This window comes from Ambystoma mexicanum, chromosome 5q, assembly GCF_040938575.1.
Source record: "Ambystoma mexicanum isolate Mex_15411 chromosome 5q, UKY_AmexF1_1, whole genome shotgun sequence".
In the NCBI taxonomy this organism is placed as follows: Eukaryota; Metazoa; Chordata; class Amphibia; order Caudata; family Ambystomatidae; genus Ambystoma; species Ambystoma mexicanum.
In genome coordinates, this window is record NC_090933.1 from 40,179,414 (window position 1) to 40,192,200 (window position 12,787).

The window sequence follows — 12,787 nt, forward strand, 5'->3', positions numbered from 1 at the left end:
TGCTCTAAGGTAGTTAATGGTGCCAACAGAGAAGGGAGGTCTGGACCTTCCTAATTTCCTGAAATATTACCAGGCAGCTCAAATAAGGATCATCAAAGATTGGTCAGCAGGGGCGACAGGGAACAGATGGAGCAAGCAGTGGGGGACCTCATCTCGGGGAAGCCCTGTGGTTGCCGAAACAAGATCGACCTGCTAACATACATGCGAGAAATTATGAGCCCGGTCGAGGAAATCTGGGATATAGTATTTAAAAAGTACAAATTCACAACATCCCCATTCACGCTGTTATTCTTTAAGCCTCAATTTGTTCTGGGCCTCGAATCCAAGGCATTCAGGGATTGGAAACAAGCTGGCTGTGAACATTTGAGAGATATATGTTTCAGGGAAATCACCCTAAATCGTTTATACAATGTAAACAGTAACTAGGCCTGCGGAAGAATAGCAGATTTCAGTATATTCTTGCCCCACCAGTAAAAAGGCGACACTAAGAGACTGACATCTAACAAATGAAACAGGGCCCTTATCCCGAATCTGCATAAATTGTTGGGCGATGCAAAATCAAATGAGTAAATAAGCTATAAACAGCGCTGGAGTTGTACATTCGGGGTGGAAGTGCAGGAAGAAGAATGGGAGTCCTTATGGAAAGTAATACTTAAGCTTAACAGGTCGTCCCAAATAAGGGAATTTTGGTATAAGCTGATGGTGCTATGGCACTACACACCAACCCGCTTGAAGAAAATGAAACCCTCGATAGCCGACAAATGTTGGAAGGATTGCGGCCGGATGGGAGATTGGGAACATGTATGGTGGAGTTGTCTGGGGCTGGTACAATATTGGGAAGAAGTGAAAAAATTCATGGTTGAGATGTTTTCTTTGTAAGAACCAAGGTCATTGCGATGTCTATTGGTGATGATTGAGCAGAACTTAGATCGAGGCTGAAGCCAATCATGAAAGCTTATGTTATATTACAATAAGCGGCATTGCTGGTGATAGCCCAAAAGTGGAAGGCGAAAGATCTGTCTCTTGTCACATACTGGTTCTCCAAAGTTTGAAACTTTTGGGTATTAGAATGGTTGACATTCAATTCAGGGAGATCATTCTACATTCACCAAGGACTGGCATATCGTGTTGAACTTCTTACACAAAGATTATAATGTTACTTATGGTCCACAGAAACTTCGTACACTGGGAATTGCTTGAATTTGGGGGGAAAAGAAAGTGTAAAGAGAAAATGAAGAAATGTTTCTATCTGTATAATGGCATATCCTGCACTGTTGCGAGGTTATATTTGCACAATGGGTAAGGGGTGTTGGGGTGGCTGTCGGTCAGAGAAGAAAGATGCAACGGGGGGATAACTGTATGAAAATGTGAAATGCAAATTAAAAAAATAGAAATGAATATGGTTATTCGATATTTAGCTTGCCAGGACTAAGCTCAATTATGTTGATGAGGACCTTGAACTACCATTGGAAATGCTCCAAAGGTGCCCCTGTGACACTGATGGGTAAGATTGTTAGGTGATTCCCTTCTCGTATATATCTTTCCTTAAAGAGTACTCCTTGTACAAGTTACATGATAAAAATAAAATTTGTTTGGATGTAGTCGGAGGGGTCTCCAATGTTAACCGTTGCAAACAGTATACACTTCTGACATGTTCTACGATCCTGGTCATTGAAAAAGAACAAAATGTGTTTGATTTAGCTACTAAGTCTTACAACACTATTTAAATCCAGGCTTGGCAAACTGGATGCCCCTAGCTACCTTGCCCATTTTCCCTGCAATTATACACTCTGGCGATAACTGAAAACTATAATTCAATTCTGTTCACACATGAGTTTTTGGGGGCTCATTTTAGAATATCGAGAAATTAGCAGACATGGAGATCATGCCGTGTTATCCCCCTCCAAAATATTAAACACCTATTGTTTTAATGCAACAGCCTTGAGAAACGACAAAGGAAAATTATTTTCTCTATTGGTAATCCCAATTATTACACTTGCTCGACAAGTGCACTATGGGACCTATATTTAACTGGTAGGAATAACAATCTGACTTTTCCATATAATGCATTTCAGGATTGCGATTGAAAATATTCTAGAGGATTTTGCTAATGGAAATGTGTACCTCGATGTGGGAGGATTGGAAATGTAATTAATTTTGATAGACGCTTTGGGTTTCACATTATGGTATCATTTTCATTTTTAAAGCTTTATTCGGTCAAACCTTTGGCAAATGTTATATAGCGGTACTGATTGTAAATATGTATAATTTTGATATAAAAAAAAAACTATTGACTATATTATAAATACATAAAATAAGAAATACGATATTTACATTTGGAAAAATGCACAATAACGGCCACTTTTTCGGCAGTTCTACTTGTAACATCAATCGAAATGCAGCCCAAACGCAAAGTAATCTTATAGATCTCTATCTGTTCCAAATCAAGTGTCATTCATACTGCCACGCATTTTCTTTGCGTTCTAAAACTTGTGTTTTGTTCATTATAAAATCAAGAACTACAAGCGTCATAGCACAAAAACAGACGCAACGCCCATATGTCTGGCACTGAATAACTTCAGGTCAGTGTTATCCGAGGTTAAAAGCAAATCAGTAACCCGGTATCAACTATGGTAGAGAACGAGCTACTTCTCACGAGATGGGTACATACCCGACTTGGGGTCCACCTAGCCTTAATGCCAACCCCACTCCACCCCATGAAGTACCTGGTCGCCTGCATTAGAGGGCTCCAGCCACAATGGTTCCTGCTTTCCACTGCAGCTCCCTTTCGTAGGAGGAAACGCACCAGGGGCTCCCAACCCCCGGCAGCTGCCAGCTGCAGAGCAGTGTTGCCATCCTCGTCCGTGCAGTCCACAGAAGGGGGTGGCGGGAAGGAGCCCGGTGATCCCTCTGCCAGAGCCTCCCGGGGCCGGCCGCCGCATAGTGAGGACCCGCCGCTACTGCCCGCCTCGGGCTCTAGCAGCCGCCGTGCGCCCTCGTAGTCCCCATCTTCACAGGCACGTAGCAGCTGCTGACAGCGGGCAGGGAGGCTGAGTTCCATGGCGGCCTAGGCGAAGCAGACGATCACGCCCAGCCCGCAGCAGCTGCGGACTCCCTCAAAACCCGTTAGGTTAGCACTTGCCAAGGCTGTTCCTAGCCCGGTCGACAACCATGGCGCATGCGCTCACGGCGCCCTTTAGTGCTGCGGGACAGGACTGCAGCTGGAGCAGTGGGATACCTGAATCACGTACACAAATCCCCAAACTTCCAGTAGAAGAGGGAGCCCCAAAAGTATGAGGTTGTTTGTAGTGGTGTAAGGATGACTGGGCACGGATTATGATTGAAGGGCTTTATTAAAAGTTGTCATCAAGTGCAAAAGTAACAACACTGAGGATGATGGTATGAGTACCACGGCAGTTGGATCACTGCTGCAAAAAGAGTATGTAAGTAAGGGCATAGCTTCCAACCTTTGGTGTCACCAAGGTTAGTGAAAACACACGATTTACTTTTTGGCGGGTGAGAGCCCATAGAAGTGAATGGGCATATGAGGGGCCTTGCCAGTGATTCAGCTGCTTGCAAGGTGGGTGACACCCGCCAAAAGTGGGTGAGTTGAGAGCTATGTAAGGGTTAATAGTGTCTTGCCTGCAGGTGTATTGGAAGGCTATGGTCCCTTGTTAAGGAGGAGCGCCCGGGAACCCTACTTCTCTCCCGGTCGGCTCAAGGTCTCTTTTCAGTTCTTGGTATGCCTCACGCGTACTCGCGTCTCACGAGATCCAAGCACCGCCGGCTGCTCCCCACATACCTCCTTTTATGGAGCAGCTTAGTCCTCCTCCATCTCAAAGTCTCTATACCTGATCGGTTTTTGCATCTCTCTGGGGACGCTTCCCACTGGGTGACACTCTGGGAGGTGTGGTCTTGAGATCTCTTGCTCCCTCTCGTATCTGCAGCAACTTGGTTCTCTCCTCTTGTTGGTCATTTTCTCCTTTTGCAACACTTTCCTCGCTGCTTCCCTCTTGACTCTCCTCCAACCTGTTCTCTGTATCTCTTGTCTCTGGTTCTTCACATGGTACTTGATGTCCTGCCGTTGTCGCCTCTTCTGATGATTCTCTTCCCTCGATGGGACATTATTTGAACACTGCAACTCGCTCAAAATTCCACCTTTTTCCATCTCTCATGTATATGTGGTTGGTTCCCTTTTTTTCGACTTCCACTGGCTGACTAAACTTAGATCCTGTAACTTGATCCTTGTGGGGTAATTTTATTTTCACCATGTTTCCTTCGTTTACCTCGGTTCTCCTAACTGCTGTGTGAATGTCACTTTGTTCTTTTGTTTGCTCTTTTCTTTTCTTTTCTGGATCCCCAAACCACTTTCTCCATGTCTACGGTGTCATCTGGCCATATTCTGGATAACCATGGAGGTACTAAGGTGGAAGCAGCACTCCTCCCCCTCAGCATTTGAAAGGGCGACACACAGGTGATTGTGTTGGGAGTTAGACAGTGAGAGGCTATGGCCTCCTTTATTGTCTGATAGGGATCCCTGCCGCGCTAGCTAGTTGGAGTGCTTCTTTAATTAACCTATTAGTCCTTTCTACAATCCTGTTGGCTTGTGGGTGATACAAACTTGCTCCGATCTGCCTGATGTTGTTTCTTTGTAGAAACTCTTCAATTTCTCTTGAAACAAGATCAGCGGCATTGTCCGTGATCATTTCTCTGAAAAACAGCGTTTAACACCTCTATCACAATGGCTGTGGTGATGTTGGGTACAAACTCTGCCTCTACCCATTTTGACAGGTAATCGACAATGACCACCCCATAACTATGATCGGGCGACATGGTGTCCAGTGGACCTATAAAGTCAAGGCTCTACTTGTCTCATACTACTGACTACTCTAGATCACTGCAAGTACAGCACTCTGCTTAACAACCTTTACAACAGTATAGAGGACTGGATGGATACAAACTGGATGTGCTTGAACAGCAATAAGACTGAACTCGTGGTCTTTGGATCTACACAAGCACAAGCCAAACTTTCTCCAGCTTATCAATCCTTTAAAATCAAAGAATCTCGCATTGAAGGATTGAGCAAAGTCAAAACCTTAGGCATGACTTTAGAAGCCTCTTTAAATGCTGAGGTCCAAGCAATGTATGTGAGCAAAAACTGTGCCTATTACATTAGACTTCTCAAGGCAATTAGACCACTGCTTAGTGAGAAAAATTGCACCACTATAGCTAGACAGACCATTCTATCTTGCCTAGACTACGGAAATGCACTCCTAGCAGGAGCCGGTAAACAAAGCTTGCATAAATTTCAACTGATTCAAAACAACACGATCAGAACAATTAAACAAAAAGCTAGATCGGAAACATATCAGTGATGCCAGACGTGAAATACACTGGCTAACAATGGAAGAACGCATACAATTCAAATCACTGACCTTGACTCACAAGTGCCTGTTCGGTAAAGCATCTGCTTACTTGAAAGATAAAATCATCCCTTACAAACCCACTCGGACGCTAAATTCAGAAACCCTTGGGCTAATAACAGGTCCGACATACAAAAAAGAATACGGCATGGGAAGGGCCTTCCCAAACCGTGCTGCAGCAAATTGGAAAAAACTTCTTATCAGCCTTAGGCTTGAGACAAACCACCTTGCCTTTTCGAAAGAGGTCAAAAACTTTCCTCTTTAAATAAAATCACTTGACTAACTCCCTAGGTTAACATTATGCTGCTGTCCACTCTGTCCCAGCATATGTGTTGTGTCCCGTGACCTCTGTTTTGTCTTTCCCTACCTGTCCTTGTCTTATTGTATGCGCCCTGGCGCCCGTGGGCTTCGGTGCATTATAAATAAACAAATATAATAATAATAAAATAATACTGACGGGAGATCAGTGGGGATCATTGGTGCTTGCCGCACTTTAAGCCTTTTGTCATTATTCATACCAGATGGCCTGCATGATTAGGGCCGCAGTCCTTGTGTTGTGGCTCTTTCATTAGGCCACCCATTTCGAGCCCAAATGACCACTTTTTGCAAAAACCATCCTTGTCTATTTCCTCTTTCCAGTGAGACTCATTCATTTCCAGGAACTTTTGGCTGCTTTGATCACTGATGGATGCTACCACACATTCGTCCTGGAGGAACGTGGTGGCAGGAGTTCTCCCTTCTAATAACCTAGACATGCAATCTGCTTGAGCGTTCCTCCACCCTGCTATGTGCAGTATCTCATTGGTATATTCTTGCAGCTTGGCTGCTATCCTCGCCAGTCTCGGCGTCTAAGTCTTTGTGCCCCATGGCTTAGCATGTGGACTAGGGGATTATGACCAATGGCCAACCGGAACTTGGTGCCGCAAACATATGTGCAGAAGTACTCCACAGCCCAGGTATATGCAAGCATTACTTTTTCGACTGTGGAGTAGTTCTTTTCTGCATCGGAAAGGGCTTTTGATGCAAATGAAACTATATGTTCTGCACTTCCTTTCTTCTGAGTAAGAGTGGCACCCAGTCCGTATGCACTTGCATCTGTGGTGATGTATGTTTCCCACATGGGGTTGAATGGCTTCAGACATGAGGCGTTGATTATCCTTGTTTTGACTACTTTGAAAGCAGTCATTTGTTCTCGACCCCATTTGTACTCTGCTCTTTTCCTCAGCAATTCTCTTAACAGGGCTGTTGTCTCTGTGAACCTGGGTACAAACTTTGTGTAGTAATCCACAAGTCCCAGGAAGAAATGCAAATCTTCTTTCGACCCCAGGCTGGGAGCCTCGACTATGGCTTACACCATCCTTCGAAATCCTGTACCCCATTGCAGCCTTACCCTCGCATCTTGAAGCTTCTCTAACACTTTCTGTAGTACTTTGTTGAGTGTTTTTGTATCTGTGCAGATGAGGATATCGTCCTGAAAGTATGACACATTTCCTATATTGCGCAACAACAAGTCCATCATTCTTTGGAACACTGAAGCAGCTGACAACAGACCAAATTGCATGCAAGTTCTTTGCAAAAACCATCCTTGTCTATCTCCTCTTTCCAGTGAGACTCATTCATTTCCAGGAACTTTTGGCTGCTTTGATCACTGATGGATGCTACCACACATTCGTCCTGGAAGAACGTGGTGGCAGGAGTTCTCCCTTCTAATAACCTAGACATGCAATCTGCTTTAGCGTTCCTCCACCCTGCTATTTGTAGTATCTCATTGGTATATTCTTGCAGCTTGGCTGCTATCCTCGCCAGTCACGGTGTCTAAGTCTTTGTGCCCCCTGGGCTTAGCATGTGGACTATGGGTTTATGACCAATGGCCAACCTGAACTTGGTGCCGCAAACATATGTGCAGAAGTACTCCACAGCCCAGGTATATGCAAGCATTTCTTTTTCGACTGTGGAGTAGTTCTTTTCTGCATCGGAAAGGGCTTTTGATGCAAATGAAACTATATGTTCTGCACTTCCTTTCTTCTGAGGTAAGAGTGGCACCCAGTCCGTATGCACTTGCATCTGTGGTGATGTATGTTTCCCACATGGGGTTGAATAGCTTCAGACATGAGGCGTTGATTATCCTTGTTTTGACTACTTTGAAAGCAGTCATTTGTTCTCGACCCTATTTGTACTCTGCTCTTTTCCTCAGCAATTCTCTTAACAGGGCTGTTGTCTCTGTGAACCTGGGTACAAACTTTGTGTAGTAATCCACAAGTCCCAGGAAGAAACGCAAATCTTCTTTCGACCCCAGGCTGGGAGCCTCGACTATGGCTTACACCATCCTTCGAAATCCTGTACCCCATTGCAACCTTACCCCTGCATCTTGAAGGTTCTCTAACACTTTCTGTAGTACTTTGTTGAGTGTTTTTGTATCTGTGTAGATGAGGATATTGTCCTGAAAGTATGGCACATTTCCTATATTGCGCAACAACAAGTCCATCATTCTTTGGAACACTGAAGCAGCTGACGACAGACCAAATGGCATGCAAGTGTACTGGTATGTGCCGAAAGGTGTAATAAAATCGGTGAGATGTCAGGTATCTTTGTGAAGGCTTATCTGGTGATAAGCATCACGCATATCTAGTTTGGAGAAATACTTGTCTTCCTTCATCATAAGTATTGGTTCATTAATGCTGGGAAAGGGTAGCTATCCATTATCACTTCCATGTTTAAGCTGCGCAGATCGATGCACACCCTTATGTCCTTTGTATGTTGCTTTTTGATAAGTACCACAGGCTCAACCACTTAGACTACTCCACGGTCTTCAGTGTGCCTTCCTGACCATCTTGTCTAATTGGTCCTGTAGCGCGTTTCTTGCCGTGGCCGACACTGGCCTCACTTTGTGCTTAACTGGTATCGCATTTGGCTTGAGCCAGATCTTGTGAACGTAGTTTTTGATCTCTCCGGGTTCTTGCGAAAACAGGGCGGAAAATGTGTCTTTCAACCCTCACACTCCTCCTGTATTATTGTGCTGGGGTCCAGTCATATGTTCAGCTTGTGTTGATCATCTCACCCGAACACTGCTGGACCTTCTTCAAGAGAACTAAACCTTGGTCGTGGTATGTATGCCTTTGAATTCTATATTGGCATTGATGTATCCCAGAAGATCCACTGACGCTCCCCCAAAGATGGTTGGTTTGTGTCTAGTTCTTCTGACTTCCAAAGTGTGGTGTCCCACCATACATTTGTATGTCTGGATGGGCAGGATTGTCAAGTCAGAGCTGGAAATGGCCATTACACGGGTCTCATTGCCATCCACTTGCCATACACAATGGGGTTTTTCCCTTCTTGCTCGTGAACAATTCACCATGGTGACCGTCGGCCTGTCATCGTCCTCATCTCCTCTTGATCATATTTCTCCTTCAATCAGCGTAACTTTCTTTGATTTCCATCTGCATGCTTTTGCGATGTGGCCGAACCACCTGCAGTTTGAACACTCTTTGCTCCTCACAGGACAGTCTTTGTCATTGGCCATGTGTCTTGTGCTGGTGCACCTGTAATATGGTCTCTCTCCTTTTCATCCCTTTGTCGTCAACGCCATCCTTCATAGGCCTATCATGCTGCCCTCTCCACTGCACAGGTGAGACCTCGGAGATGACGCAGATCCTGCTATTTCTCTCGGACTGCATGAGGTTTCCTCTTCAGCACAAGCAATTTGAACAGGTTTGTCCAAGTTCAACTCCTTTTCTAGTATGAATGTGTCTTGTACTTTTCTGCAGTTGGTGTGCACAACCAGCATGTCACAGATGACACTCTCTACATTGTGGCCAAACCCACACTGTGGCGCCACCTCCCTCATGTGGGTGATGTAATCGTCCACTGTTTCTCCGTTGTCCTGTTTTCTGGTGTAAAATATCAGTCTGTGTAGCACACCATTCTTTTTGTTTGAGAACCTTCTCACGATGCGACGAACAGCATCCTTGAACACGTCGTCACCATCATTCTCTACAGGCTACGGTTTGAGGCCTTCAAATATCCTCTGCCTGTCTACGCCCATTGCGTTGAGTAACATGGCCTTCTTTCTTCCTGCTGCATAGTCCATGCCCCCTATGGCTTCCAGATACATGGTAAACAATGATTCCCACTGCTGCCATGGTATTGCGGGCCTACATGGGCACTGTAGAAATGCTGGAGTTGGCTTGGCTCCCTGCATGATACCTCTGGCGAGTTCCTTCCCGCGTTCTTGTCACCAATTATGTATTGGTGTAGGTGTGACTGGACACGGATTATGAATGAAAGGCTTTATTAAAAGTTGTCATTGAGTCCAAAAGTAACACTGAGGATGATGGTATGGGTACCCGGACATTACACAGAAGTTGGCTCACTGCTACAACCAGAGTATGTATGTCCCTTGTTAAGGAGGAGCGCTGGGGAGCCCTGCTTCTCTCCCAGTCGGGTCAGGGTCACTTTTTAGATCTTGGCGTGCGCACCATGCCTCACGCGCCTACAGACTCGCGTTTTGCAAGATCTGGCAGTGACAGGATCTCAGAGCTGCTCCCGACATTGTGTCAACTCTTTTCAACTGGTTCTTTGTAACTCCCTCCAATCTAAGAGAGCAAATAACATTTGGTTGCGTGCAATATAATAACTGAAAACCACATGTTTGAAAAAAGTTGAGATTGGGTCTACAAATCAAAAGCGCGTCTTATCCCATATACAATAATGACTCTAACAAACTTTTTGGTCACATAATGCGTGTTTCTTTCAAATGTTCACATTGTTATGGTACCTGGCAATGAAAGACTACACTGGGTAGTTTAGTATGGAACTTTTATTTACATGAAGTATGCACATGCAAGGGCAGTTAGCTTCACTGCCTTGTATATTCAAGCAGTGGGATACAGCTTGGTATTGCCACAAGTCTATATTACTGCTCACCTCTCTGCCAGCTCCCCTTGCTAATTCCATGAATAATTAACACCATTAAGCAATCGCCCATCCACCCCTCCCCATGCCCGCCCTTAAATTATTCCCCCCACAAATCCATAATATGTTAACTCTTGCCCTATTCTCTCCCCAAGCTGCTGTCCTTTCTTCACTACCTCCTCCCCTTTTCTGTATCCCATGGCTAGCCTGTCCAGCCAAACGGCACACACCACTCACCTTGACGACATACCAACCCCTAAGATTCATCCAACCATCCCTTTAACTGCCAGTGTCCCCTGCACCTAATAAACCACCACCCTTTTCCTTCTTCAACAACCAACCCTCACAAGTCTATACATTGTAATACCATTTCTAACCGTGAAACCAAGCTGACCTGTCTCAACAGCAACAGCCCTTACCAATACATGAACAACCCTTACCTAATGCCCAGGCCTGTCACACGAAAACCACCCTGAACACCTTTTTAACCTTACATTTTGTCTTTCATCTCCCACTCCTTTCCCTTTCTCACAATACCCGAGAGCTTATATTGGTCCTTTATATAACAAAAAGAGATTGTGGGCAACCCGTTAGGCTGCCCAACTGATACTCCCCTTGGGCTAAAATACATAAACCACGCACAGTCTCATTTCCAGTGAAAAAGGTTGCTTTAATGTGACAAACCAAAACTTATAAATATCACTAACCTGGCCCATCGGCCTTACAGACTAACCCAATAATTAACATAGCAACTAATTAACACCACTAGACAATCCCCTCCCTCCATTCCTCGATTCAATTCTTCCCATCCCCCTCATGAACCCCCAATATATTCTTAACTCCTCCCCTTTTCTGTACCCCTAGGTTAGCCTGTCCACTCGAACAGCACAAACCACCCTCCTTATCGACATTCCAACTCCTAAGCTTCACCCAACCATTCCTTTAACTTGCTGTGACCCCGAGCACCTAATAAACCCCCACCTTGATACTTCTTCCAAAAACGCCCCACTCAAGCCTATGCATCGTTTTACCCTTCCTATCCATGAAACCAGACTGACCTGTCACATCAGTAACAGCCCATACCAATACATTAACGACTCCCCCCAAATGTCCAAGCCTGGCACACGAAAACCACTCTGAACCCCTCTTTAACCTTACATGTACTCTTCCAACACTCACCTCTTCCCCTTCCTCACATAAAAGTCAAAGCTATTATTGGCACTTTCTTTAAAAAAAAGAGGGGATGGGCAACACATAGGCTGCCCTGCACCAACTGTTCCTAACCCTTTGGCTGCCCAGTTTATATGCTCCAGGTGGAACTCTCCCCCAGTCCCCATCCTGCACTGTCTGGCCCAAGTGCAGTGCCCGAATCTCCCCAGAGGGCAATGCGTTCTACCCACCCACGGGACGCCCCTTGGGATAAAAAGCAAAAACCACGCCCAGACTAATTTCCAGTGAAAAGGTTTGCTTTAATGTGACAAGCCAAAGCTTACAAATATCGCTAACCTGGCCCCTTAGTCTTAGAGACTAACCAAATAATTAACATAGTAATTAATTAACACCATTAAGAAATCCCCCATCTATCCCTCCCCATTCCCTCACTTCAATTCTCTCCTCCCACCCATAAGCCTCCCAGTATGTTCTTAACTCTTGCCCTATCCTCTCCACCAGCCACTGCTTGTTCTTCTTTCCTACCTCGCTACCTCTTCCCCTTTTCTGTACTCTGGGCTAGCCTGTCCGTCCGAACAGCTCTGACCACCCTCCTTAATGACATACCAACCCCTAAGCTTCAGTCAACCATTCTTTTAACTGGCATAGCCCTCCCCCCAGGCAACCAGAAAAACCCTCCCCAGAGGAATTAATGCTGCTCCACACCCCCTACGCCTTTCAAGGCTGCTACTACCTTCTCCACTTCCATCGTCAGGTCCAAAATGTAATATTTGTTCCCCAACGTAGACAAATGTACTGCTTTGTACTTTATATCTGAGCGTTGCACCACCTGCACTCCCCAAACCTTACAGAACTTCCCGATCTGCTTGTTTATCTTCTTCCCCGTCCTTTCCTCTGCTCCCTCTTTCAAAGCCCCCCTCCATGCCCTTCTCGGTAAGCGCTCCGTCCACATACTTTTGATCAATGCCTCTTTAAGCAAGTCATTCTCGCTAGTGTGTTTTTGTTGCCACTGGCACATCATTCCCCTGTTTCACCCTACTAACACATTGGAAGGAGCTGATCCCACTTCAGTCCCCCCAAACTGGGCCACCTAACAAGCACATCTTTACAGCAGCACCCCATCTGAGATCCGAACACTCTACTCCCCACTTGCTTGCCCTCCCATTTCACAATTGAATGACCACAGATCCACACCTCATAAACTCCCCCTGCATCATTCATGTATCTGAAAAGAGAAAGAAACAATAAATACCTGCACAGTAGCCTGTCTTTGTCCACAAACC

At 45.3% G+C, this 12,787-nt stretch overlaps 1 protein-coding gene across 2 annotated transcripts in view; it reads right to left on the minus strand.

Annotated features, from left to right (window-relative positions):
• The window catches only part of ANKS6 (ankyrin repeat and sterile alpha motif domain containing 6), a 934,279-nt gene extending 931,100 nt beyond the window's left edge, over positions 1-3,179 (minus strand). The window contains exon 1 of one of the 2 annotated variants that reach the window (XM_069620475.1): positions 2,727-3,179. In XM_069620475.1, coding sequence (XP_069476576.1) covers positions 2,727-3,061 — 335 coding nt within the window. In that variant the 5' untranslated portion in view covers positions 3,062-3,179. The remainder of the gene's footprint in view (positions 1-2,726) is intronic. The other variant, XM_069620476.1, reaches the window with a different exon arrangement.
• Between the last annotated feature and the right edge of the window lie 9,608 nt (positions 3,180-12,787).